The sequence below is a fragment of the Hyaena hyaena genome, unplaced genomic scaffold, assembly GCF_003009895.1.
Source record: "Hyaena hyaena isolate Hyena2069 unplaced genomic scaffold, ASM300989v1 scaffold_551, whole genome shotgun sequence".
Classification (NCBI taxonomy): Eukaryota; Metazoa; Chordata; class Mammalia; order Carnivora; family Hyaenidae; genus Hyaena; species Hyaena hyaena.
In genome coordinates, this window is record NW_024081183.1 from 1027473 (window position 1) to 1053458 (window position 25986).

Sequence of the window (25986 nt, forward strand, 5' to 3'; positions counted from 1 at the left end):
AACCACGATGAAGTGCAATTAGCTGATCAAGTTGCCACACTAGGTCGTTATACCCAGGACAGGGTCCTTTGGAGCCCAACACGGCGTGTGACACACAGTGGGTGCTCAATGACTGTTAGCTGGAGGAAACTATGTACTTTTCTGGACCCTTCTCCGTCTAAAGCAGCTGCACTCGGGGCAGATGCAGGGGCAAGGAAACCAGATGAGGGAGGAGCCAGCGCCGAGACGCCCTTCTGGGCTTTCCCATTTAGAGGCCAGCGGGTGGTGACACTGCAGCTCGTCCCTCGGTCCAGGGGGCGTGGCGGGAGAGATGGGCGGGGGTCGCACCACTAGGTGGCGTGAACGTGGTGCTCACAAGGCCGGATGGTTCGGAGGCACGGTGTGATGGATCTAGCCTCCAGTCGAAGGCTGCTGGAGCCGACGGATTTGCCAGGTTTGAGTCCAAATACGACCTCCTCCGCAAGTGAGGAAGCCTGCATCACCGACTGCGGACAAAAGCTGAAAGGCAGAAAGGCCACAACCTGCCCGGTCTCCAACGCCTGCGTCTTCCCGGCGTCGGCAGCTCGGGGTCAAGACCGCAGAGTAGGCCCCCAAAATCTCGTCTTCCCCGCGCTTGCGCACCCGGGGCCCTGTGCCCCGCTCACCCAGACCCCGCCCCTGGGAGGGCCCTGGCGCCCGCCCCGCCCCCCGCCTCTGCGTGCGCACCGCCTGGAGCCCGCCTCCGTGAAAGACTGCCGGGCGCATGCGGCCGGGCTGGTTCACTGGCGGCCCGGGGTCCAGCGCGCGCGTCGCTCACTTAGCTCCTTAGCCGACGGCAGGCCTGGAAGCCGGCCTCAGGTAGGCTGACTCCAGGGATCCTGGGGGAACCGTTCTCCCCTGCAGAAGTCGGCGACGCCAGCTGAACCCGGCGCGGGACAGCCACACCGCCGGCTGATAGACACCGCTCCCACCAATCAAGGGTGAGGTGGCTCGCCGGCCTGGCCAATGGGCTGCGTGCCTAACGGGAGTGGGGCGGGCGGGCGGCCAGGCCGGCTAGGAGCCGGCTCCCGCGCGCGGGGCCGCGTGGCCGGGCGCAGCTGGGAAGCCGGGCCGCAAGGGGCGTGGGGCGGCGGCAAAGGCCGCGGGGCTGTGGTCGCGGTGGCCGGCAGTACGCATTGCAGCGCGACCTGGCTCGGCTGAGCAGGGGGCCGAGGATGACGCGTGGGACCGGGAGGGCCGAGGAGGCGCCGGAGCCCCTCTGCTCAGCCCTCCGGGAGCAGCCCCGGCGGCCGCCGCTCCGTTAGGACTGCCCGGGCCCTCGCACCTCCGACCCCGGGGCACGGCCGCAGCCTGGCTGGGAGGCGGTTCAAGGTCCGAGACGCGCTGCCGCGTGGGGGATGGGTTCGGCGGCCTGGCCACGGCCCCTCCGGCGCGCCCCGACTCCAGTGGGCAGAAGGGGCCTTGCAGCTCGCAGGCGCTCCGGGCGCCGGGTGCGGCCCCTTCGGCTCCACGGCCGGCCGGCTCCCCTCCTGGCCGCCCGTAGTGAGCATGCCGCGTTTTAAAGAAGTTCACTACGTTTGCGTGGCACACGTAGGTCCACACACATTATAATTTCCAATCCTCAGGAGTCCTGGTGACAGGCGTTGCGAGAATCACCCCATTTTTCCGATGTAAGAACCTGGGCTTCAGGCATCTTGAGTGACTCGACAGGTCTCAGTACACAAGTGGTAGGGCCGGAGGTGGATCTCAAACCATTTTTATCGCCAAAAAAGGCTTTTTCCCCCTCCCCCTTTCCATCTTTGTTGAATTCCTCTGATGCATTTTTTTTTTTTTAAAGATTATTTTTAAGTAGCCTCTAAGCCCGTGATGAGGTTCGAACTCCTAACCCCGAGATCAATCGTTGCAGGCTCTACCGGCTGAGCCAGCCAGGCCCCCCCTGACGCATCTTAATTTATATTACTTATGTGCTTGGAAACTTTCCCATGTGCCCATCCTCTTCAGAATAAAGTTCAAATTTGACATTGAGGTTTCCACGTGATTTGGCCCCTTGCCAACATTTCCAGCTTATTTCCCACTGTTTTCCCACACACACCCTCTGCCCCCCTCTCTTTTCTTGGCCTTGCATCTGTTTTCTGTAGATGGCCTTCACCTTCCTGTTCACTGTGTTGCCTTCCGCATGCTTTATTTCTTGCTGTCAGTCCTTGAAGACCTGTTGCGGGTCTCAGGTCAGCAAAGCAGGAGCAACTTGGATCTGAAAGCTTTCTTCTCTCTCTCCTCCATGTTATGCCTTTCATATGTTGTCCCTGTTTCCCACCATCACGGATTACTCATTTCTTTGTAAATGTTTTGTCTCTGTCTGGACTGCCAGCAACTTGAGATATGAGCCCAGACTGGTTAAGTTTTCTGGTCCTGCTCTTCCCATAAGCGGCCTCATGTGATCTCTGAAAATGGTTTGCTGTTCACTTGACCCAGAAAGCCCTACAAAAGCCATGCAAATCAAGAGGTTCAAATCTTTGTATTCATCAAGGTACGCATATCCCAAAAGCCACCAAATATCTGAAAGATGTCACTGTGTAGACATGTTGTGAGCCATTCTGTACAGTGGTGGGGTTGGTATGTGTGGGTGTGTCCAGCCCAAACAGTGGGCCTGGACACAGAGTCAGTGGCCCAAAAAGGGTGTGGATTTTTACTGCACCTGCTTCAAAATGCAGAGTAGTGCTGAACTTAAGGCTTTAGCTGTAGATTCTCTGGTCATTGAGCACATCCAGGTGACAAGAGCCCCCAGGATGCGGTGTAGAAACAGGGCTTCTGGTCGGTTCAGGGCACACGTGAGCTCTCCCTGCCGCACTGAGCTGATTCTCACTGAAAAAGGCCAGATTGTTCCTAAACCAGCAGAAGAGGTTGCAGGAGAAAAAGATGGCCCAGAAGAAACTGAAGAAACAAAAACTTATGGCCTGGGAGTAAATTCTGCATAAAATAAAGGCAAAGAAAAGTTAAAAAAAAAAAAAAAGTTTTGTGGTCCCCGAAGTGTCCAGCACAGTGGCACCTATATAGGGGGTCACTTATCAGTGTGTGAGTGAGTGGGCCCTGTCAGCCTCTCCCAGCTGGTCTGTGAGCCCATTGGAGTCTTTATTGCCAGGCTCTGTGGGAGACTGCCAGGAATCTTCTTTCCAGAGAGGTGTTCCCCTCTTCAAGTAACATTGGGGCAGGTCAAATGCAAATGGATGAAGTGAGCCTTCTGTAAAAGTAACCTCCCTAACACACTCAGGGTGGCTGAGAAATGTCTAGGAATGTCTAAAATTTAGTCTGAGAATTTTTTCTATAGGGTCAGGGATATCCCTGGTTAGAACACATCTAAAATGTCGCCAAGTCTGATAATTCATGTGTCAGTAAGGAACCATTTCACTTTGAGTAGACAGAGTAGTGTCCCCCTTCTCTACCCCCCAAATATTAGGGATTTGGGATCAAACAAGTTTGGCAAAACTGTACACTGTATCCCAATTTGGGGAGATCATGGAGCACATTAACTTATTACAGGGTACTGGAGGTCTGGCATTAGACCAGTCAACTGTTTAACAATATGTCCCTGATTTATACGCCCATAAAACGCTTTATGGGAACCCCACATACATTTTGCAGAAACCAAGGAGCATGCTTTTGGAAATGCTGTAACAGGATAGAAAGAGCAGGTCATGGTCTGGGTGTCTTCCTTGCTGTCCAAGGGGGAGGTCATTCTGAGCTTTCTTCCTTTGTCAACTGTATTCATTCCTGCCTTGGGGAGGAGTGGGGCAGGGGAATGCTTCAAGCACAAACTCCCCAGTTTCCTTGTTCCTTTCTTAGCTTATTTTTATTATAAACTGGCTTCACATGAAGTGTTCCCGGAGGAGGAAAATGTCCTGACCATGCCAAAGCAAGCATTCTCTTCTACTTGGTGATTATGTTCAGATCACATTTGGGTTTACTGACCCAGTGGTGTTTCTGAGCCTCTGAAGCTAGGGGCCAGTGATGAATTCGCCCTGGCAAGCCTGCTGCTGTCGTCTCTTGCCTCTGCTGTTTCTTGCATCCCCCCCCACCCTTTTTTATCTCTCCCCACAGCTGCTTCTTCCATTCCCGGCCACAGCTCTGCAGCTCTTTGGATTAATGGAACCTGTCTCCCTTTGAGTCCTCTGCCCGTTATGTGCTTCGGGCTGGTTTGTTACTGATGTTCCGTTCCTCTGGTGTGTATGGTTTCTCTTCGTGGTAGAGCTCGCAGAGATTTTTGAGTAAACAGCCATACAACTGGGAAGGAATAAGCGATTGGTAAATTACAGGAGCAAGCTACCTTTCATTAAAGGATTTTTAAGCTTACTTGCAACTCCTTTTAAATGTTGAAGTTCTTTTACTCTGTCTTCCATAACCCAGCGAAGCCGTGTTTTCTTGGGGTACATTGTAGGTTAGTCAAAGACATTCTGTCTTTTGTGGGGCAGTCGGGCAATCCAAGACTGAGACCTTGTTTCCCCCATGCAGGGAAAATAATGAGGCACCTGCTTGTGTCCCCCAGGGTCCAGTGGCTCTGTCAGGCAGCGTTTGGGGCAGAGTGTCCTACCAACACAGCTGTTTTCAGATTTTTACGTTTATTTTTTATTAGGTCATCTCTCAAGGTTGTTGGTATCAGAGCTCTAAACAAAAGCTACATTATGAGACCCATCGTTTTTCAACTCCTGTCTGACTAAAGCCTTTCATTGATCCAGGAAACGTTTGTTAGGAGCTCACATCACGTAACAACCTTGTAAAGTCATGCGATGGATAGGGAAACTGAGGCTCCTGGGGGGTTCATAGCTAGGAAGCGGCGCAGCTGGCCTTTGAACCCAGATACGTTCGCTTGGTGGAAATATATTTTATCTGCAGTTTTTCCTTCTTCCACTTGCAGGTCAAGAAGTAAAATGAAGTACATTCTAGTTACTGGTGGCGTTATATCAGGAATTGGGAAAGGGATCATTGCCAGCAGCGTAGGCACCATACTGAAATCATGTGGCTTACATGTAACCTCGATTAAAATTGACCCATACATTAACATTGATGCGGGAACATTCTCTCCTTATGAGCATGGTAAGCACGATGCATTGCTTTCTCTTATTAAAATAATAATTGTGGAGTGTGTGGAAGAATATATCAGCCCTTGGAAATTGTTGGCACTTCGTATAACATGACCTGCATTTCCTGCCTTCCAAAAAGGTCTTTAGCGTTAGCAGAATTTGTTTTTCTCACCTGGTTGGAGAGGAAGCAGAAATCAAAATAGGCAATGTAGTGATTTAGAGGTTTCTGGAATAAAAACCTTTCTCGGCGGGGCGGGGGGGGGTGGGAAGAAGACATTTTTCCCTTTCCAGTTTTTATGCTGGGTTCTTATTGTGATGGTAAGAATGAACTTTTCTGGGCAAGACTTTTGGAATGACGTCCCAAGGAATGAATGTCAGACAAAGGAATGGGAAAAGCTTGGAGTTTCGCAACTTTGTTTGGGACTAAAGTGTAACCCAGAAGCTGGTTTTTGTCCTCGACAGGACCTTCGTATCCAGCGTGAGCTTTGAGGGACACCATGCTTCTGCCCCATTGGCAGCCTTTTTCTGCACTTGTAGGCACTGTGGAGAGTGCTTTCTCTGTAGGTAGGCTGCCGGCACACTCCTGTAAAGTTCCCTGTCTCCAGGGCCCTCGAGGCTTCCTTCAGTGCTGTTTTATAACTTTCTGATTCAGACTGAGTTTGTGGGTAGGCTGGAAGTAAGCTATTGCCTTTTGGAGAATGGTTGGTGATTTTTTGTTTTTCTTTTGTGTCATATTTAGTTTTCTAGAAATAAATTTCTCTGCTGCATATCAAGGTAATGCAGACTTTGTTCTCTTTGAGTGCTTCCATTTTGAGACTCACGTTTGCCACGACACAGGCGTTCCTCACTTATCCTGACCGTTTCCACTGTTCACCGCAGGCGAGGTTTTTGTGCTGGATGATGGCGGGGAAGTAGACCTTGACCTGGGGAACTATGAGCGGTTCCTGGATATCCGCCTCACCAAGGACAATAATCTGACCACTGGAAAGATCTACCAGTACGTCATTAACAAGGAACGCAAAGGAGATTACTTGGGGAAAACCGTCCAAGGTAAAACTGGATTTGCCTGCAAGGTGTAAAACCCTTAAGCAGTTTGCTTTCCTTTTGTGAACAGAAATTTACTTTTGCCATTTCAGCCTGAAAGCGTCCGGGTGTTGTTACCGAACCATGCCTTGGGTGGAAAATTCAGAGTTGTATGGCTGTTTACTCAAAAGTAGTTTGAAGAAGCCCCTGCTGCTGTGTGAATGCCACTGAAGCTATCTGTCCGGCATGATTTGAGTCCAGAAAGCTGTTGTTCTTACGCAGTGATGGGTGTGAAGTGATGAAGGCAGCACGCTCAGGGCAGTCAGCTAGGCGGTGTATGTATGTGGTGCATGTGGGACTCACGTGTAAACAGTGGTAGGAAAAGAACACACGTCATGTAGGTTGGTGTGCAGGCCGGGCACCGGCGTGCCTGGGTCTGCGGGAGTCCGAGAGCGGCTTTCTGGGGCTCCTGCACTTCAACCAGCCAGCTTCATTTGTGTCTGCCTGCCGCCCTGGGGTTTTGCACAGCGTTCATTTGAGAAAATTGCCACTCTTAAAAGATGGGGTTGGAAAAGCACTGGTCTGCTGTGATAGCGTGAGTCCAGGTTGGGGGTGGTGCTGAAAAGTGGCTTTTCTCTGAGTTATGAGAGTGAACCTGCCCTTGGTTTTAGACTCGGCTGAACTGAAAGCCTCTTCGCCCCTGCTTAGCCCATGGTTAGATCTTAGCCCTGCCACTTACCAGCTTTGTGGACCCAGGCAGATTACTTACCCTCTTTGAGATTTGGTTCCCTTTTCTGCCAAGTGGAAGGAAAAGCTACCTGGCCCTCCTGATTGTCAGGAGGGCGAAAAGAACCACATGACATGGTTTCTCTGAGTTCCTGACACGTAGAAAGGGGATCAGTTAGGAATTATGAGGATCTCGATCGATCGTACAGTTTGTTGTTCTAGGCCTCCGGCACATTTATTCTTGTATGCACACTCGCTGCAGACACCCTGTCTGAGGCCCTGGGGCCATGGATGGACAAGACCAGTGAGGCCATCACCCCCAGGGAGGCTACCACGAGGGAGACACAAAAACAAACAGATGAAACAAGATGGCTGATAAGAGCTGTGAAGGAAATAAATAGGACAGAGAATGTGTGGGGACAGCTAGTTTGGACAGAGAGGCCAGCGGAGGAGGGGCCTGAGGGCCGAGGCTACAGGGAGGCCAGGGACTGGAGGTGTCATGCCTGGTGACGGGCATGGGGGTGGGGGTAGATGGGTAGACCTGGGTCAGGTGGGCTGCAGCCAGGTTATGCAGGGTTTTTGGGGTCTTGGCCTGGAGTTTGGATTTTACCCTGAGCAGTGGGAAGCCATTGAAGAGTTTAAACCATGGGAGGCAGAGAGGGGGGCCAGCTCTGCCTTGCATATTTAAAAGATCCTTGTGTGCAGTAGATAATGAATATCCTTTTGCCTGAGGCACTGCCACTTAAACAGGAGCAAGTTAAACAGTAATCCCTGCCCCTTAGGAACTTGCCTCCTGAGCCCTCCAACCAGGGTGTTAAAGTGTAAGCACTAGCTGCTGACTTTATGGAGTGCTGGCACGCTGGGCCCACCACTTAGCATTTTACCGTCGGTGGCTCAGAGAATTTGCACAACTTTATGAAGTAGGAGCTGTCCTCTCCACTTAGCAGATCCGGGAAATGGAGCTTAAGGATAGTTAAGCCATTTGCCCAAGGATCCATACTTAATGAGCCGCGGAACTGAGGTTTGCATCCGACACTCTGGCCCCAGATGCTGTGCTCCTGACCGCCATCCTGTACTCTGTCTTATCTATGGATCGTTTATCTGCTGGTAAATGGGAACATGATGGAACGGGGGCCTGGAAGGCACCCAGGTGTGAAGAGCCTGCCTTCAGCAGCAGGCGGTGCGGCGGCCGCGGGGTCTGTGGGATGGCGCTGTGGCCCCCATGCCCTCTGCAGAGGGGCAAGGGCTCTGATGTGGGTTCAGGACATACTTTTGGCCTTACCCCCTTGTGCTTCCAGCCACAGCCTGGAAACCTAGCGAGGAGGCCACAGACCGTGGGAGCTCAAAGATTTCTTAATGCCACTTAAGAGCGGTCTCAGAAATATGTTTGTGACCCCTTCACCACTCCAGGCAAAGATTGCGACTGTGTGTGGTCTAGTAAGTGTACCTCCCTCCACCAGTGTTGATAGAAAAGTGTAGATTACGTGTCTTTTCTCTTTTCCAGTCGTCCCTCACATCACAGATGCAATCCAGGAGTGGGTCATGAGACAAGCATTAATACCTGTGGATGAAGATGGCCTAGAACCTCAAGTGTGTGTTATTGAGGTAAGTAGGAGTCTTTTCTAACCTAATGTACACTTTCACCTCCTTAGTCATACAACAGTTATTTATGGCTAACCAAGTCGGTAAGATTTAGGTTTCATGGCTTCGTGACTGGTATGGATAAAATTTCTGGTCTATCTTTCCCCTGGTCTCTTTCTTGGCCAGATCTCTAACCTTGGGGAACGGAGAGCCTGTCCAGAAAAGTAATCGTTCAGCATAAAGAAATGTCAGTTACTGCTAAGTGACATCGGCTGGGCTCAGAGAGCCCTCATCATGCCGTTACTGATCACTGAGCTGAGATAATGGCGTGCAGTTGTCTGAAAATTGACCCATGAAAGGAAGGGTTAATACTTGACCTCTAACAGAACTTTGTTCTTGTAGCTCGGCGGAACGGTGGGAGATATAGAAAGCATGCCCTTTATTGAGGCCTTCCGTCAGTTCCAGTTCAAGGTCAAAAAAGAGAACTTTTGTAATATTCACGTCAGTCTAGTCCCTCAGGTAAGACATTCAGATTTTACTTTGTGGGGGTGCGAAGGAGAGAGAAGAAGGTGGTTTTCATTCCTCATCTATTTTAGATGCGTGAGGGTGCAGGGAATAAAGACCGTCTTTGTGAATTTAAAATTATCGTAATTAGACTTTTGGAAAAGCTCAGATGGAAAACATTTGGAAAATTAGTCAGGGAAGTTGTGGTTGAAGATGGTGGATTGAAAATGTCCCATTTGGGGACCCTGGGGGGCTAAGTGGGTTAAGTGTCCGGCTTCTGCTCAGGTCATGGTCTTGTGGTTTGTGGATTCGAGCCCAGTGTGGGGCTTTGCACTGATAGTGCGGAGCCTGCTTGGGATTCTCTCTCTCCCCCCGCCCTCTGCCCCTCCACTGCTCACACTTTCAAAATAAATAAACTTTAAAAAAAAAAAAGAAAGAAAGAAAATGTCCCATTTGTCTACTACGTGGTGAAACCCCACTACAACTAGAGTAAAGGGAATTTTAAAAAAATGTGTATATATTTTGAGAGAGAGTGCGTACACGCGTGCACTTAAGCAGGGGAGAGGGAGAGAGAGAATTCCAAGCAGGCTCGACGCTGTCAGTGCAGAGCCCGGTGTGGGGCTCAGTCTCACGAACTGTGCGATCATGACCTGAGCTGAAATCAAGAGTCAGATGCTTAACTGTCGGAGCCACCCAGGCGCCCCGAGTGGGCACTATTTAAGTACTTAGACACTGGAGAGGTATCATGGGCTGGGCTGTAGGCACAGGACAGGTGCACGTACCATAGAGGGAAAGGGTTCCTCCTCTAATGGAAATCAGTAGAAAATGCCCCAGACTGCATGTCCGGAAGTAGCGGAAAGCATACCAGAAGGATCATATAAGAGTGGAAGGTTGGCTGCCCCTGGGGCTTGAGGAAGGGGAGGGGCTCACTGTCTTGTTCAGAACAGGCCTGTTAGAACCATTCGACTCGAAGATACATGCCCAAGGACTTTTGACAAAAATAAAAACTAAATTAGATAAATGATCAAGAAAAGAGTTTCCAACAAAAGTCATACTTAAAAATTCTCTATCGTAGAGAAATTAACTTTTTCCCCCCTTTTGTGAAATAGCCAAGTTCAACAGGGGAGCAGAAGACTAAACCCACCCAGAATAGCGTCCGGGAACTTAGAGGGCTCGGGCTTTCTCCAGACCTGGTAAGATTGTGTGATTCCCCCGGTCTCAGCGTGATCTTGCATGCTTAATTAAAATCTCTCTCTCATGGGGAAAAGAAGCTAAAAACTGAGGGAGGCAGACCGTGAGAGACTCTTGAATACGGAGAACAAACTGAGGGTTCCTGGAGGGGAGGTGGGTGGGGGACAGGCATTAAGGAGGGCGCTTGTTGGGATGAGCCCTGGGTGTGACATGTAAGTGATGAGTCACTGGGTTCTTCTTCTGAAACCAGTACCACACTATGTGTTAACTCATTTGGATGTAAATAAATTTAAAAAAACTTTTTTTAATGCCAAAAAAAAATCGTCGTGTACCACATAACTTCACTTATATGGACTCTAAGAAACAAAACAAACAGAAAGCAGAAACAGCCCCGTAAATACAGAGAACAGACTGGTGGTTGCAAGAGGGAAGGGAGGTGGGGGGGATGGGCAGAATGGATGCACAGGCTTCTGGTTACAGAATGAGTAAGTCCTGGGGATGAGAGGCATAGCCTAGGGAATACGGCCAGTGCCGGTGGAATGGCGTCCTGCGGTGGTGACCAAGCTGGCAGCATTTGGGGGGAGCGTAGCTCAGGGTATAGAGTTGAATCATTATGTTGTTTCTCTGGAGCCAATGTAACATTGTGTGTCAACTGTACTTCACTTTAAGAAAAAGTTAGAAAATTTCTGCTCCCCGGCAGATAAGACCTTTTTTCCCTTGGCATGCTTTTCGTTAACGGAGAACTGGGGTTAGTGCTTGGAAGTGGGGTGTCTTGCAAAGATTTCCTCACAGACATGCGTGAGGTCATGCCTTGTTTCTCCTCTCTGCCTGCCATTTGATGTCCCTTCCCTCCTGCCCGAGGCATTAACTGAGGAAAACCCCAGTTGGTGCCTGTAGTTCGTCGTCTATGTGTTCGTGTGTAGTACCCCCACCCTCTTCTGTTGCTCCGGAGTGGGATTTAGGAATGTCAGCTTTGAAAACGGGCCATATCTTCATAGCTGGTGTGCAGTGTGCCGGAGTTAACGTTTTCATCCAGCTGAAGAAGCTGGTGTCTGCTTTAATTTGAGTCAGGAGAAAAACCCAACTTTGTGATCCCTTCCTTTTGTCCAAACGGCTTACTTTCTTTCCTGCTAGGTTGTGTGCAGGTGCTCAAATCCTCTGGACACGTCAGTGAAAGAGAAAATATCAATGTTCTGCCACGTTGAACCCGAACAAGTAAGTAGAAATGCCATCTTCACGTTAATCAGGCTGTTTCTAGTTGCCCTGAAGTCTCTTCACCTCTTTCCTGAGGCTTGTTGCCCTTTCCCAGTTTGAGACCGTGGACTGTTCTCTAGAACTGATTCCTGTTGGCATTACCTTCTCTCTTGTGGCTTTCTGAACACACTTGCCCTCTCCCGCCACTTCCCCCAGCTCCGTGCACCCTGCTCCGGCCATGCTGAGTGGGTCACCCTCCCCGTCGGCCTGGCTTTGTCTTGTTCGTTTTCATCCTTCAGGGCCCAGCTAGGACACAGTACTGTCCGACAAGCTTTACCACCTCACCCCCAAACCTCATGGTAGGTCTTTCTTGGGTGACCTGTGTGTCTCACAGGTGCTGGTGGTGAACCTGTCCTACTGCCCCTCTGTGCGTGTGCGTGTATGTGTGTGCGTGTGCGTGTATGTGTGTGTGTGTGTCCATCTGTGTTTGTCTCTACGCATAGACTTTGAGTTTCTTGAAGGTAGGGACCACCTCATTTAACTTTACACTCCTGGTGCCTGAGGTGGTGAAGGCTCCAAGCCCATTTTATTTTATTATATTTTACTTATTTTATTTCATTTATTTTAATTTAAATTTATTTATTTTGAGAGCGAGACAGTGTGAGTAGGGGAGGAGCAGAGAGAGAGAGAGAGAGAGAGAGAGAGAGAGAGAGAGAGAGAATCCCAAGCAGGCTCTGCACCATCAACGCAGGCTCGAACGGGGCTCCAACTCCTGAAATTGTGAGATCGTGACCTGAGCCGAAACCGAGAGGCCGGCACTTAACCGACTGAGCCACCTGTGTGCCCCTAAACCCTATTTTAGACATTTTCATTACCTGTGCTAACAGGAAAATTCAGAATTTTGGGGACCTGTCATATGTCCAGTGTGGGGGATGGTGGGGATGTCCTGGAGGGGGGAGGGTTACATGGAGAGACTGGCCAGGTTTGGCTGAAGGAGGGGAGAAGGGGAGTTGAGGCCGAGGAGTTTGTGACTTGGTTGTGGGTGGTTTGCTTTGCTGCTGGGTTACTGAGGGTCAGGAGTTGGAGCAGGAGAGCCTGGGTGGCCTGGAGGGGAGAGAGTGGAGGCAGAGTTGAAATAAGAGCCATCCATGTACAAGATGAAGAGGAGTATGGAAGTGAGGGTAAGAAAGTCACTGGCCTGGCGTTGAAGTGAGCAGAGCAGGGAAGCCTCTGACCTCCCTGCCTCTGTGGGTGCTCAGGCGTCAGGGCATGAGCATGGCCTGGGGCCTGAGAGCAGTGTCCTAGCTGGGAGCTTTGTCACAGGGATCTGCTTCACCCTAAACACCAGATCTTCCTCCACTTAATGCGGGGCTAAATCCTGGTAAACCTGTTGTAAGTTGAAAACATCGTAAGTCGAAGATGCATTAACACACCTAACCTACCTTCAGTGTGCTCAGGAAACTTACTTTAGCCTGGGGGTGGGCAGAACCGTCTCACACAAAGCTGATTTTACACCAAAGTATTGAGTGTCCGTGTAGTTTACTGAACACCGTACTGAGAGTAGGGAACAGCGTGGGTGTATGGGCACAGAATGGCTGTAAGTGAATCGGTCGTTCCCACTGGTGATCGTGGGGCTGCCTGGGGACCGTGGCTTGCTGCCACTGCTTGGCACCACAGGAGAGGAGGTACCATGAGAGAGAGGATAGGGCCTATTGATTGCTGACCTGGGGAAGCGTCACCGTGCAGAGTACCCTTCCTGCCAGCTGTGTGGTTTTGTCACACCATCCGGAGGCAAAATACAGTAAGTTGAACCATAAGCAAAATACGGAAAGTTGAACCATTGTAAGTCGGAGGAGACTGTCTGTCTGTGGAGCACCTGAATAAGGTCGTTGTTACGGGCAACACTTTTATCGTGCACTTCAATTATTTGAGATATTTCTCTCCTAGCAAGTGAGGGTAATTCAATTCCGTGGTAGACTAGGTTATTCAAATTATTCACTATTAAAAATGTGACAGGTGTCTCCAGATTTAAATTTGAATTTCACATCTTTTGCCTAGTTTTTAATTGAGTTGCTTATCTTCTAGGAGTTCTCTACATATTCTGAATAAAAGTCTTTTATTAGATACACGGTTTGCACATTTTCCTCCAAGTCTCTTATTTGTTTAATGGTGTCTTGGAGCACAAAAGCTTTTACATGATGATGAACTCCAGTTTATCCATTTTTTTTCTTTATAGATTATGCTTTTGGTATCCTACCCAAGAACTCCATTTAACGAATGCCACAAAGGTTTCCTTCTGTGTTTCATTCTAAAAGTTTTATCATTTTAGGTCTTCTGTTTAGGTGTAGGATCCACTGTGAGTTAACTTTTATGTATAGCAACTTTCCAGGAAAAGTTGAGATTCGTCTTTTTGCCTGTGGATAGCCAGTTTCAGCTCCATTTGTTGGAAGGGCTGTCCTTCTGTCATAATCCATAATTTTCTATATAAAGATGCTTTTTTTATTTTTTATTTTATTTTATTTTTTTTTAAAATTTATTTCTAGGAGAGAGAGAGAGACAGCGTGAGCAGGGGAGGGTCAGAGAGAGAGGGAGTCACAGACTGAAACAGGCTCCAGGCTCCGAGCTGGCAGTCAGCACAGAGCCCAACGCGGGGCTCGAACTCAACGAACCGCGAGATCATGACCTAAGTGAAAGTCGGACGCTTAACCGACTAAGCCACCCAGCTATATAAAGATGCTTTTTGAGGATTTAAATATCTTCATAAGATTTTTTTTCTAGATTTAATTATAGGTATTCGTAATTTTTGTAACTACATGAATGGCATATTTTTAAAACTTAGACTTCCTGACTAGATGTGACCCATGTATAGGAACCTTGCAGACTTCTGTCCGTGGATCTCAAGCCTTACTGAAATCCTGTTAGTTCTAATTCTTTACCTGTGAATTCTCACAGTTTTTATGGATAAGCAATAAGAGTATATGCAGTTCTTGGTAGTTTCTTATTTTCCAGCTCATATGTATGTTTTTTTCTTTAACAACTTTTTAAAAAAATGTTTATTTACTTTTGAGAGAGAGAGAGAGAGAAGGTGAGGGGCAGAGAGAGGGAGACAAAGAATCCAAAGCAGGCTCCAGGCTCTGAGCTGTCAGCACAGAGCCCAACACAGGGCTCGAACTCATGAACCATGAGATCATGACCTGAGCCGAAGTTGGATGCTTAATTGACTGAGCCACCCGGGCACCCCCTCCCCTTTTTTTTGTTATTTAATTGTAATAGTTAATATCTCTAGCACATTATTGAATAGAAGTAGTCATAGTGGCCACTTTTGCCTTCTTTCAGACTTTAAAAAAAAATTGTTTTTTAAATGTTTTATTTATTCCTGAGAGAGAGAGAGAGAGAGGCAGCATGAGCAGGGGAGGGTCAGAGAGAGAGGGAGATACAGAATCTGAAATAGGCTCCAGGCTCTGAGCCGGCAGTCAGCACAGAGCCCGGCGTGGGGCTCGAACCCACAAACCGTGAGATCGTGACCTGAGCCAAAGTCAGACACTAAACTGACTAACCCACCCAGGCGCCCCTTTCAAACTTTAAATATTAAGCATTAATATTAAATATTGAACCAAATGATGTTTGCTGTGGTGTTTTTTTCTTTTCCACGTTTTCCCTCTTACTCTTAATATACCAAGAAATTTTATCATGGATCGGTTTTGAATTTTTATTAGTTCTGCATCCACTAAGGCGATTTTTGTTTTCCTTCTTTAACCTGTTCGTGTAGTAAATCCCCCTGTTAAATATCCTAACACAGCAGTTCTCAGACTCAGCCTGGAAGAGTACCCTGTGTGCCTCCCAACCCCAGAGATTCAAGTTTCAGTGGTGTGTGGTGCATTTTGGGTTTGTGGATTTTTAAAAACTCTCCCATGTGATTCCAATGCACAGCCAAGTTTGAGAGCCATTGTTCTTGGGACAAATCCTACTGGGACATGAATTTTGTTTTTTAAGCTACGTTTGTGTTTGATTTGTGATTTTTTTTTTTTAAAGGATTTTTGCATCCATGTCCATAAGAAATATGTCACTAGTTTTTTACTCTGTTCTTGAGTCAGTTTGGGTAATTTATACCATTCCTAGAAAATCACCCTTTTTGCCACTTTCAGATTTGGAAGTTATTTTCTGAAGGTGATAAAGCCAGTAGGAGGCAGCCAGCCCAGTTCGTGTTGTCTTGTTTTTATTAAATGACCTTTGGTCGTTTTTCCGCAGGTGATCTGTGTGCACGACGTCTCCTCCATCTACCGAGTCCCCTTGTTATTAGAGGAGCAGGGGGTCGTGGATTATTTTCTCCGGAGACTTGACCTTCCGATTGAGAGGCAGCCACGGAAAATGCTGATGAAGTGGAAGGAGATGGCAGACAGGTTTGTGCCTTGATACGGAGCTGGGGGCTGGAGCGTCCGTTCTCTGTCACGTCGGGTCTCCGGGAACTCCCTTGTGCCGGTGGCTCCCGTTAGAAAAGGTCTTCGTGGGGAGAGGTGTCAGGACAGGCTCAGGCATGAGGGAGTCCCTGGGAGAGCTGAGTTCAGGTCACAGCCCTGTCGCCTAGTGTCCCCTCGACCAGAAATGCAGTGCGAACAGGTGTCTGGCCCCATGTGAGGCCCACACGGGTGGTCGACCCGGCCCACAGCACCCCTGGGCGCCTCCTGACCCCTGCGCTGTGTTTGGGAATGTGCTGCTCGCCACCCACCAGAGGAGGATGAACGGGGTGTCTGGTCTGGTGTGTCGCTACTGCTGCACCTGTACCTCTCAAGAGTTCAGCAACGTGCTCCCGTCACGTCAGCGGTCTTCCCTCAGCGCCTCAGAGCATTGAGGGGGCCCGTTGTGGCCGCGGGATCAGCCCAACGGTCTTAATGCTCATTCTGTTGCTGTGTGATACTTACTTTCATTTTGACATTTTCCCTTTCAGTCTTTGTCCATTTACACGTGTATCTGTAGCTACAGAAATGGCACACAGCTCTATGATATTTTTTTCAAACGGTACTATAAACTTTAAAAAAAATGTCTATGTATTTATTTTGAGAGAGGGAGAGAGAATCCCAAGTAGGCTGCAAGCTCAGCACAGAGCCCGGCATGGGGTCTGATCCCCGAAACCACGAGATCATGACCTGCACTGAAAGCAAGAGTCAAACGTTTAACCATCTGAGCCACCCAGGCGCCACACATACTTTTTGACCTGTTACTAATTACACTTTATGATGAAAATTTTTAATGAATGTAGACTGCTTTATGAGTAGTCTGTAAGTTGTTTGACTATTTCCTTCATCACATTAATCTTATGAATTGTCTCTTCATGTCTGTTAATTTTTCTTGCTCCTTGGGATTTTAATTCTGGTTTTGTTTTTTAAATATCTTATTTCTCTCTCTCTCTCTCCCTCTCTCTCTCTCTCTCTCTCTCTCTCTCTCTCTCTCTCTCTGAGGGAGGGAGAGGGAGAAAATCCCAAGCAGGCTCCACACTGTCAGCATGGAGCTTGATGCGGGGCTCAATCTCACAAACCATGGGGTCATGACCTGGGCTGAAACCAAGAATAGAACACTTAGCTGTCTGAGCGACCCAGGCGCCCCTAAAATCCTACTTTCTTTACAAAGCCTGCCACATGGATTTCAGAGGAGCTCCCTCTCTACTGTTCTGTAAATAGAAATCAGACAGGGGCGCCGGGGTGGCTCGGTCGGTTGAGCATCTGACTTTGGCTCAGTTCATGATCTCGCAGTTCACGAGTTTGAGCCCTGCATTGGGCTCTGATAGTTCAGAGCCTAGAGCCTGTTTCAGATTCAGTCTCTCTCTCTCTCTCTCTCTCTCTCTGCCTCTCCCCTGTTCATACACTCTTTCTCTCTCAAAAATAAATAAAACATTTAAAAAATTATTTTAAAAAAAGGACTCAGATAATACCTGCTCCCATTATATTCTTCCCAGAGATGTTTTTCTCCTTTTTAGAAAGCAGTTTGATCTCATGATGGTGTGTACATTCTAAATAATTTGGTGTTTCTTGGCTTTTGGTAGATATGATCGTTTGCTGGAGACCTGCTCTATCGCCCTTGTGGGCAAATACACCAAGTTCTCAGACTCGTATGCGTCTGTCATTAAAGCTCTGGAGCATTCTGCACTGGCCATCAACCACAAGTTGGAAATCAAGGTAAGGAGGGGTGGTGCATGTTCAGTGGAGGCACGAATGGGGAGGCCTTCCGTGTTCTCATAGATGCTGCACGCATATCTGCTTTATATTGTTGGGACTCAGAATTTCTTGTAGGAAGAGAAAGGATTCGTGGTTGGCTCCTGGCTTTCAGAGAACAGTAGAATAGTCTCAGGAGGTGATGAAGGGGAGAGATGATCCGAGTAGTAGTTGAGAAAGTGAGTGGTTGCATTTGAATTGTCAGGTGACCAAGTAAAATTGCCCGACGGGCATGGGGGAGCCCTGAGCACCAGGCACGCTACATAATTGCTCTGCCACTTACCTGCGCAGGGGGATTGCTAAGCCCCGCCTCCAGGAGCTGGGAGCCGGCTCTGACATGTGCGTCCAGTTGCCGGGCCACCGCCTGAAGTATGGGCGGCAACCAGGGAAGGGTGCTTCTTGTGTTTTGCTCCCTGACTTGATGGACGGGAGCTGAGCGGAGGGAGTGTCAGGGCACAGCCCCTGCTCGTCTTCTGGGGACAGTTGGACCCTCGAGGTTCTGGACTCTGATCCCAGCTGTCCTCGCCGCTGGCCTGGGGGTTGGCCTTCTACTTCTCCGGGTATTTCTCAGCATCATAACTCAGTTGGCTTTGCGCTTGTGAGCGGGTTGCTGTGGAATGGTCTGCTGTATATGATTTAAGACTTAGGGAATCTTATTACACTTCCCTGTCTTCCTTCTGCTGCTTCTTCAGCTCATCCCTCTGTTGTATCCACTTGGATGTAGTCTGTGCCTGTCGTTAGAGGGGGGCTGAGAGGTGAATGAGTCTGCGAGGTTTCTAAGTTGTGAAGGGAGCACACAGAGGAGGCGGTGAAGCTGTCTGGGCAGACGTGTGAGGAGGGCAGGCTTCCTCCAGGAGGGACCCTGGGAGGCTCCGGGAAGATGGGTAAGGCAGAAGGGCAGGGCGTCTGGACAGAAGGAAGAGAATGTCCAAGGGCTTGGAGATGGAGAGGAGTTGGGAACTCCGTGGACGGACAAGTGTGACCCGGAGGATATTGGGAGACAGGCCTGTGAGGTCATGAATCCTGTCAGCTGGGCCACAGCTGGGTCTCACCCTGAGGTTCAGGGAAGTCTTTTGCAGGGTATTAGGAAGGAAGGAGGAGGAAAAAGATAAATGACATAATAAGTGGGCAAAAGGCTTTGCACTTGCACAAAAGATGCACCTGATGCCTGAAAAAGTGGTCGTGGTCAACACCTTTAGTGCAAATGAAAATAAATGCCAGTGAAATCCCTGTGAGATAGTAACACGCACCCGCCAGAGGGGCCACCGGTGTTGGTGAGGATGTGGAGCTTTCATGCCTTGCTGGTGGGAATGTGAAATGCCCCAACCAGTCTAGAACAGCCTGGTAGTTTCATATAAAGGTAGACGTACGCTTGATGACCCCTCACTTCCACTCCCAGTATTTACTCAAGAGAAATGAAAACACATGTACATACACACACACACACACACACACACACACTTATACAAAAGGACTATTTTTTTTTTTTTAATGTTTTATTTATTTCTGGGAGAGAGAGAGACAGCATGAGCAGGGGAGGGTCAGAGAGAGGGAGTGACAGACTCTGAAACAGGCTCCAGGCTCTGAGCTAGCGGTCAGCACAGAGCCCGACGCGGGGCTTGAACCCACGAACCGCGAGATTATTCATGACCTGAGTGAAAGTTGGACGCTTAACTGACTAAGCTACCCGGGCGCCCCCAAAAGGACTATTATTTTAATGGCCCACATCTAGAACCAGCCCTCACTGTCCAGAATGAGGCAGTGTATACCCTGAGGGATATTCCTTCAGTGGGAAACTGCCCAGGGATGAGTCTCAAAAACATCCTGAGCCAAAGAAGCTGGACACGAAGGCTGTATGGTGTACGTTTTCATTTCTGTGAAGTTCTAGAAGAGGCATCTGTGGTGACAGAAAGCAGAGCCAGGGGCCGTAGGGGAGGACATGGGGAGGAAACGGCTTGCAGGGGAACAGAGGGGATTTTCCGGGAGGGCAGTGGTTGTCTTCGCTGTTGATTTTGGCGACGGTCACACCTTCTTGTGTTGTCTGACAGAACTCACCAGGGTATACACCTTAAAATGCCTGGATCTTATTGTGTGTCCGTTACACCTCAGTAAAGGTGGACAAAATGGAAGGTCGCTGGGGCGGAATGAGCTGGGGGACATGAGTCCTGGGCAGAGAGGACACGGCCAAAATGCTCCAGGGGACTGAGCACGGGGCCAGGGGAGGCGAATGATCTTTAAACGTTTGTCTTTAACCACATAAGAAAGATTTTACAGTTTATTTGAAAGTGGTTACTGAGCTTAAATAGATGAAGATCATTGCTTTAAAATTTTAATTTGAAAGTTAAGGAAGCCAGGACAGTGATATTGTTATTTGGGAATTGGGGGAGAATTCTTTGGGTTAGAGGTCACGGCTCCGGAGTCACAGCCTGCTTCTTGTGTCCCCCGTGCACACACCCCCAGTACATAGATTCTACGGACTTGGAGCCCAGCACCCTGCAGGAGGAGCCTGTCCGCTATCACGAGGCCTGGCAGAAGCTCTGCAGCGCCCAGTGAGTAGTGCCCCCTGCCGGGTGTGGGGGGCTCGGGGGTGCTGTCTGTGAGCAGAGTGCTGGGCTTTCACGTGCTCGTAGGAGGTGACCTCCTTCCTAAATGGCTCTTAGTCACTGGAAAGCTGCAGTCTGGATGATTTAAGCCTTACGGAAATACGGCTTCTCAGTATGGCTGAATCTGAAGAAAACATGACATTTACCGTATGCCTCTACTGTATGAGACTTATTTAAAGGTTTTCACCTCTTGGGGAGGGCACCTGGGGGGGCTCAGTCGGTTAAGCGTCCGGCTTCAGCTCGGGTCATGATTTTGTGGTTTGTGAGTTCAGTCCCCGTGTTGGGCTCTGTGCTGATGGCCCAGAGCCTGGCACCTGCTTTGGATTCTGTCTCTCTCTCTCTCTCTCTCTCTCTCTGCCCCTCCCCTGCTCACGCTCTGTCCCCCAAAATAAATAAACATTAAAAAAAATTTAAAGATTTTCATCTGGAACTTTTGATCAGAGGATGCCTAGTAGAATCTAATAGCTGGTTTTTGGCAGCTATTATTCATAATGGTGGAAAATCAGCACGAGATTCTAGGTCACTGGACCGATCGGATGTTATGGGGCCCTAGAGCAGTGATCGAGACCTGGAGCTCCGTCAGCCCTCTGAGAGGATGAGGAAGGCGCCTTTCCCTTTTAAGGGAGCACTTTAAGCCCAGAAGTAAAAAGCTGCATTTATAGTAAGCTGTATTAAATATTAGGAAAGAATCCACATGTGCCATCTTGCTTTTACCTGTAAATGTTTCGTGTGTACCTTTTTCTTTTCTTTTTTTAATGCTTACTTATTTTTGAGAGAGAATGCGAGTGAGGGAGGGTCAGAGAAAGAGGGAGACACAGAATCCGAAGCAGGCTCCAGGCTTTGAGCTAGCTGTCAGCAGAGCCTGACGTGGGGCTCGAACCCACGAACCGTGAGTTCATGACCTGACCCCAAGTCGGACGCTCAAATGACTGAGCCACCCAGGTGCCCCTTTATGTGCATCTTCTAAGTTCATAGTGTTTGGTGTTTACGTACAGCTCCCTGGCGGTCTTGAGGTCACCGTATACCCCCAGTGGCAAAGCCCGCAGGGTGACTTCGTGGCATCTGTGTCTCAGGAGTGGCGCCTTGGGTGCTTAGCCTGAGCCGGGCTGGTGGGCAGGGCCGACTGCCTTGTGCTGTGCTCTCTCGTACAGTGGAGTGCTGGTTCCAGGGGGGTTCGGCGTTCGGGGGACGGAAGGAAAGATGCAGGCCATCGCCTGGGCTCGGAAGCAGAAGAAGCCTTTTTTGGGTAAGGAGCGGGGAGGATGAGGAGAAGGTGCCACGCGGGAGCCCGCAGTGAGCACAGGGCAGGCACCGGAAGCAGGCACGGATGCCCTCATTCTAGATGGCAGCTCAGGTGGAAGCCGTTTTTCGTCCCGGTCAGGGAGAAAGTCAGACGCTTCTTAAGCGTGAAACGTACAAGAGCTTGCACGTCCATGTGTCGATGCCACGGAATTGGGACAGGGAGAAATGGCACGGAGTCCTTGCCGCTCGCCGAACCCACTGTTGGGCAGGACGCGTGAGGCGGAGTTTTATATCCTCGCTTGGAATTGGGGTCAAGCGATTTTGGGTGCTTCCTGGTGCTGCAAATTTTAATAATTTTCAACCTGATCACTTGCATACGGGCACCTAACGAGAGGATAAGAAAAGTTGAATTTTTGTAACACGAGTTGCTTCTTTCCAAAAGCGAATAGCTTCTACAGCCTGGCGTCTTCATAGGCACTTAGACCCAGTGTTTGAAAGCTGATGCGGATAACACAGCAGGGGCTGTGTGTTGATAGCAGGGAAGCAGGCAAGTTTGTGATTGTCCTTCTGTGAGCACACGGGACACAAAGTCCAGGGTAGGCCGGTGGGAAACGTACGAGCCGCCTTCTCACTGGAGCTGCGTTTGTTTTCCCCCTGCACCTGCAAGGTGTGTGCCTAGGAATGCAGTTGGCAGTGGTTGAGTTTTCAAGAAACGTGCTGGGGTGGCAAGGTAAGTGTTCATTAAACGTGTTCCGTGCTTGCTGAAGGGTTTCCTGGAGGGCGGGAAGCCTGCTGCCTTCTGAGGGGTGGGGAGCCGTAGAGGAGGGCAGGCCTGGCTTCTCCGTACCTGGGGGGTGCTCAGCAGAGGGGAGCCCCATGTGCACTGAGGTCAAGCCAGCCTCAGGAAGGAGGCGGGGATCACAGCCAAGCCCGCAGCCATAGCTGCCGTTCCCGGGCTTCTGCCGAGCAAGAAGCTGACAGCCCTGGCCTGTGAGAGGCTGTGCGGTTATCATGAACTTGGGCCCCGGAGCTGGTCAGACCTGGGCTTCAGATTCTGACAGTCACTTATCGTGGGTGATTTTAGATAAACTACTTAGCCTTTTTGGGCTTCTGTAAAATGGGGTGATAATGGTACTTGCTCCTCCAGGTTGTAAGAATTAAGTGAAATACGCATGTAAATAGTCCCAGCATGGTGCCTGGCGAATAGGAAATACTCTGATACTGGCCCTGTGCCTAGCTAACTGTCCAGACCACCCAAAAACTCAATGGCTTCCGACAGCATTGTAGCACGTCTCCGTGTGCTGTGGGTTGAGTGGACTCAGCTGGCTGGGTTTCTGCTCCCCGTACCTGAGCTCCCCCTGTCCCCCATCCAGCTCCGCCCAGCAGGGGCATCTGGTTGGCTCTCTCTACACGGCAAGGCTCCTCATTCACTAATTCAGCCTGAGCTTCTCACAGCCTGGTGACCCACCGGCTTCCAAAATGACCGGCCCAGCATGCAAGCACTTAACCAGCTTGCTAACATCCCAAGGCCAAGTGCAGTGGGCGGGGGAGGGGACCACACAGCCTGATTACTGGGACGTGGCTCCTTGGGACCACCAGTGGCAGAGGCTGTGTAGCCCAGCTGACAAACACGAGGGTTTCAGAAAGACCTCACACTGGGAGAAAAAGAAAGCGAGCACCCTAAGGGGTGTCGAGGTGGCCTGGCTCCACAAAGCACGGGTGGCTCTCCAGCGGCCACTGAGTGTTAGGGTTGGGTTCATTGCACATGTTTTCTGAGCATACGCCTCCTGGTTACCCTGAGGACATGGCGGCCCCTTTATGGGCAGCATGCCCTTTAGTACTGGCCCTGAGCCTCTGGCAGGCACCGGCCACCCTAGGGCTGGCCCTCGGGGCACCCTGGACCCTTTCCCAGTTACAGTCTGTCAGTCTGTCGCCCACTCGGGTCCCCAGGTGGTTGAGTGACCTGGTGACAGTCTTAGCTCTGGTCGGGACCAGGCCCTGGTTAGGAACAGGACCTAGCCTGTCATGCAGAAGAAGCCGGGCTGTACCAGGAACTTGATTCATTTAGTCTTGTGGTTTTGCTTATGGTTAGAGGGTCAATTCAGTGAAGGAGAGGAAGGCTGTTAGGGGGTTGAAGTCCGTTCCTGATGAAGCTCCAGAGGGAGGCGGTGGGCAGTGCAGTATATGATGCTCCAGAAGACAGGAATGCATTGCCCAGCCAGGAGAGAGACACAGTCTGAGGGAGACAGATTGACAGAACGGCGTAAGAACTGTTGTAAGGACGCATTACGGAAAGAAAGGTTATTAGATTGTGCATTGGTTGTGATTTCCCCATCTTGTACGGCTTGACTTCCCAGAGAGTTAACACAGGTACTGGAAACATTCCTGTGTTTGTGCGAGTCCTTCGTATCTTAGTGTCATCCTTAGCTTTTGTTCTAATCACTGCAGGATCGCTTTAGGTCGAGTGGGAAATTGTGAGTTAGGGCTTAGGAAGCAAACTTTCCGGTAATCAGTTTTGTTTGTAACTATTTTCGTTCCATGCGTGTTTTGATTTTTCAGACGCCAATTCTACAGAGTTTGACCCTAAGACCAGTCATCCTGTGGTGAGTCCAGGGCCTGAACATTAAACAGGGCTTGGAAGGGTGTGGGGGGCGGGGGGGGCGCTTCTGGGAGTGGGTAGCACTCAGACACTGGAAAGAGACCCCGGATCCAGCCAGAGAACCCTCACACCGGCCGCATAGAAAGAACTTTTTAAAAATTTTTCATCTTGTAGTTTCTCACTTCTCTTCCCAGTTTGCAGCAAAGTTTTTAAGACGGGGTAAAATAATTCTCCGTCCCCGCCCCCCTCAGCCCCAGGAGCACTAGGACCGTCCACGTACGGACATGAAGCACCCACATGGCCACTTGCTTCGCGCCAGGCACCGTACCCGGCGCTTAATGTTCATTCATTCATTTCATCCCCGACAACCCCGGGAGACGGGCGTGTTCCTCAAGGACCGTGGAATATGGTCCTGATGTGCTCAGCGGTAACCGAAGCTTTCAGAGGCCATACGTCCTGTGATGTGTCCTGTCAGAGGAATGTGGGCCCTGGGGAGGGACAGCGCCTTGTCCATCTTCGAATCTCCTACCCGGGGGTGACAGGCGTGCTCTCGCTTCCAGAGATGCCATGATAAACAAAGTGGACCAAGCTCTTTTTTTTTTTTTTAATTTGTTTTTTTAACCTTTATTTTTGAGAGAGAGAGAGAGACAGAGAGAGAAAGAGAATGCAAGCAGGGGGAGGAACAGAGAGAAAGGGAGACACAGAATCTGAAGCAGGCTCTACGCTCTGAGCTGTCAGCATAGAGCCCTATGTGGGGCTCAAACCCACGAACCGTGAGATCACGACCTGGGCCGAAATCAGATGCTTAACCGACTGAGCCACCCAGGCGCCCCCAAAGTGGACCAAACTCTTGATCTCAGGGCATCTAAACAGCATCATATATGTTGACCTGCAGTTGAATTTCGCTAATACTAAGAGCGTAGGAGGAGAAGAGCGAAGGGTGTGAAGTGTGCAGCCTTGGGGTGGTGGGAAAGCAGGCCCAGATAGGGTCCTAGAGGCCTTAGAAAGTGCTCGGAGGAGCCCGGGACTGAGCGGTGGGCTGGGCTCCTGCGGCTCAGGGGCTTCGGCCTCTCCGCCCCCACACACACATCCACCAGTCTCCGGCCCAGACACAGCAAGCCCGGGAGAAGTGTTCCTTTCCTTTGAGCAGCTCATCGGTCAGGTGGAGGGGACACGTGCTGCAACATATCCCATCTTGCGTCTGAGCCGCTACATTGGTCTCCAGAACGTGTTGTGGCCCAGCAGCCCCCGTTGAGCCCACGGGCTGGAGGCAGGGACAGCCATGGGCACGGGCAGTGGGGCCTGATCCTGCGGCTCAGGAGCACAGGCTGAAGGATTAAGCCCCTACCCAACAACACAGGTTTAGAAAATGCTTATGGGGGAGTGACAAGCATCTCCTGTAAGGAAGGGCTGGGGACGCAGCCCGCTGGGCCCCGGCACTCTGCGTGGGCATGCAGTGTGCTAACGGAGGTGGAGTTGGTAGCGTGTGCCTGTGTTTTGAACACCCGCAGGTCATAGACATGCCGGAGCACAACCCCGGGCAGATGGGCGGAACCATGAGGCTGGGCAAGAGGAGAACCCTGTTCCAGACGAAGAACTCGGTCATGAGTAAGAGCTGCCACTCCCCGGCCCCGCCTTCAACGCGCCATGCCCAGGACGCGTCTTGGCTGCTGCTGGGGCTCTGAGGATGTTTTGGTTTTCTTGTTGCTTCCGAGTTCTTTTTTCCACCTTCCTGAGCTAGGATGTGCTGTAAGAGCCAAGGAGCAGTGTGGCTCTCAGCTCGCAGGCGGCGCGGCAGGGCCCTGGGGGCCTTGGGTGTGCGCGGCTCACCAGGAGGCCAGTGAAGGCCCCCGCACAGCCTGCCCTCTCCCCAGTCTGTTCGGTTGAACTGAATTAAACTGCCAGTTTGGCAGTTTCTTTCCCCCAGAGGGGCCGTTTCGTACAGTCCAACCTAACTAGGTTTTATTCTAAAAGTACTGATAGGTGCTAAAGATTGAGGGGAAATTGGGTCAGGGGAGCCTTTAGGAGAATGACTCCATTCGGTCTCGTTTTCTTGCCCCCTG

General features: G+C 50.2%; 1 protein-coding gene and 1 pseudogene across 4 annotated transcripts in view; both read left to right on the forward strand.

Moving 5' to 3' along the window:
* The first annotated feature begins 730 nt into the window (after positions 1 to 730).
* The window catches only part of CTPS1 (CTP synthase 1), a 29530-nt gene continuing 4274 nt past the window's right edge, over positions 731 to 25986 (forward strand). Inside the window, exons 1-14 of one of the 4 annotated variants that reach the window (XM_039255928.1) lie at positions 731 to 959; positions 4889 to 5067; positions 5934 to 6104; positions 8308 to 8408; positions 8787 to 8903; positions 9998 to 10081; positions 11214 to 11294; positions 15522 to 15673; positions 17311 to 17443; positions 19940 to 20028; positions 21234 to 21328; positions 21992 to 22054; positions 23884 to 23927; positions 25435 to 25531. In XM_039255928.1, coding sequence (XP_039111859.1) covers positions 4902 to 5067; positions 5934 to 6104; positions 8308 to 8408; positions 8787 to 8903; positions 9998 to 10081; positions 11214 to 11294; positions 15522 to 15673; positions 17311 to 17443; positions 19940 to 20028; positions 21234 to 21328; positions 21992 to 22054; positions 23884 to 23927; positions 25435 to 25531 — 1393 coding nt within the window. In that variant the 5' untranslated portion in view covers positions 731 to 959; positions 4889 to 4901. Of the gene's footprint in view, positions 960 to 4888; positions 5068 to 5933; positions 6105 to 6202; positions 6413 to 8307; positions 8409 to 8786; positions 8904 to 9997; positions 10082 to 11213; positions 11295 to 15521; positions 15674 to 17310; positions 17444 to 19939; positions 20029 to 21233; positions 21329 to 21991; positions 22055 to 23883; positions 23928 to 25434; positions 25532 to 25986 lie in introns of those variants that run through there. The other 3 variants (XM_039255926.1, XM_039255927.1, XM_039255929.1) reach the window with 3 other exon arrangements.
* LOC120247856 lies at positions 2427 to 2954 on the forward strand (annotated as a pseudogene).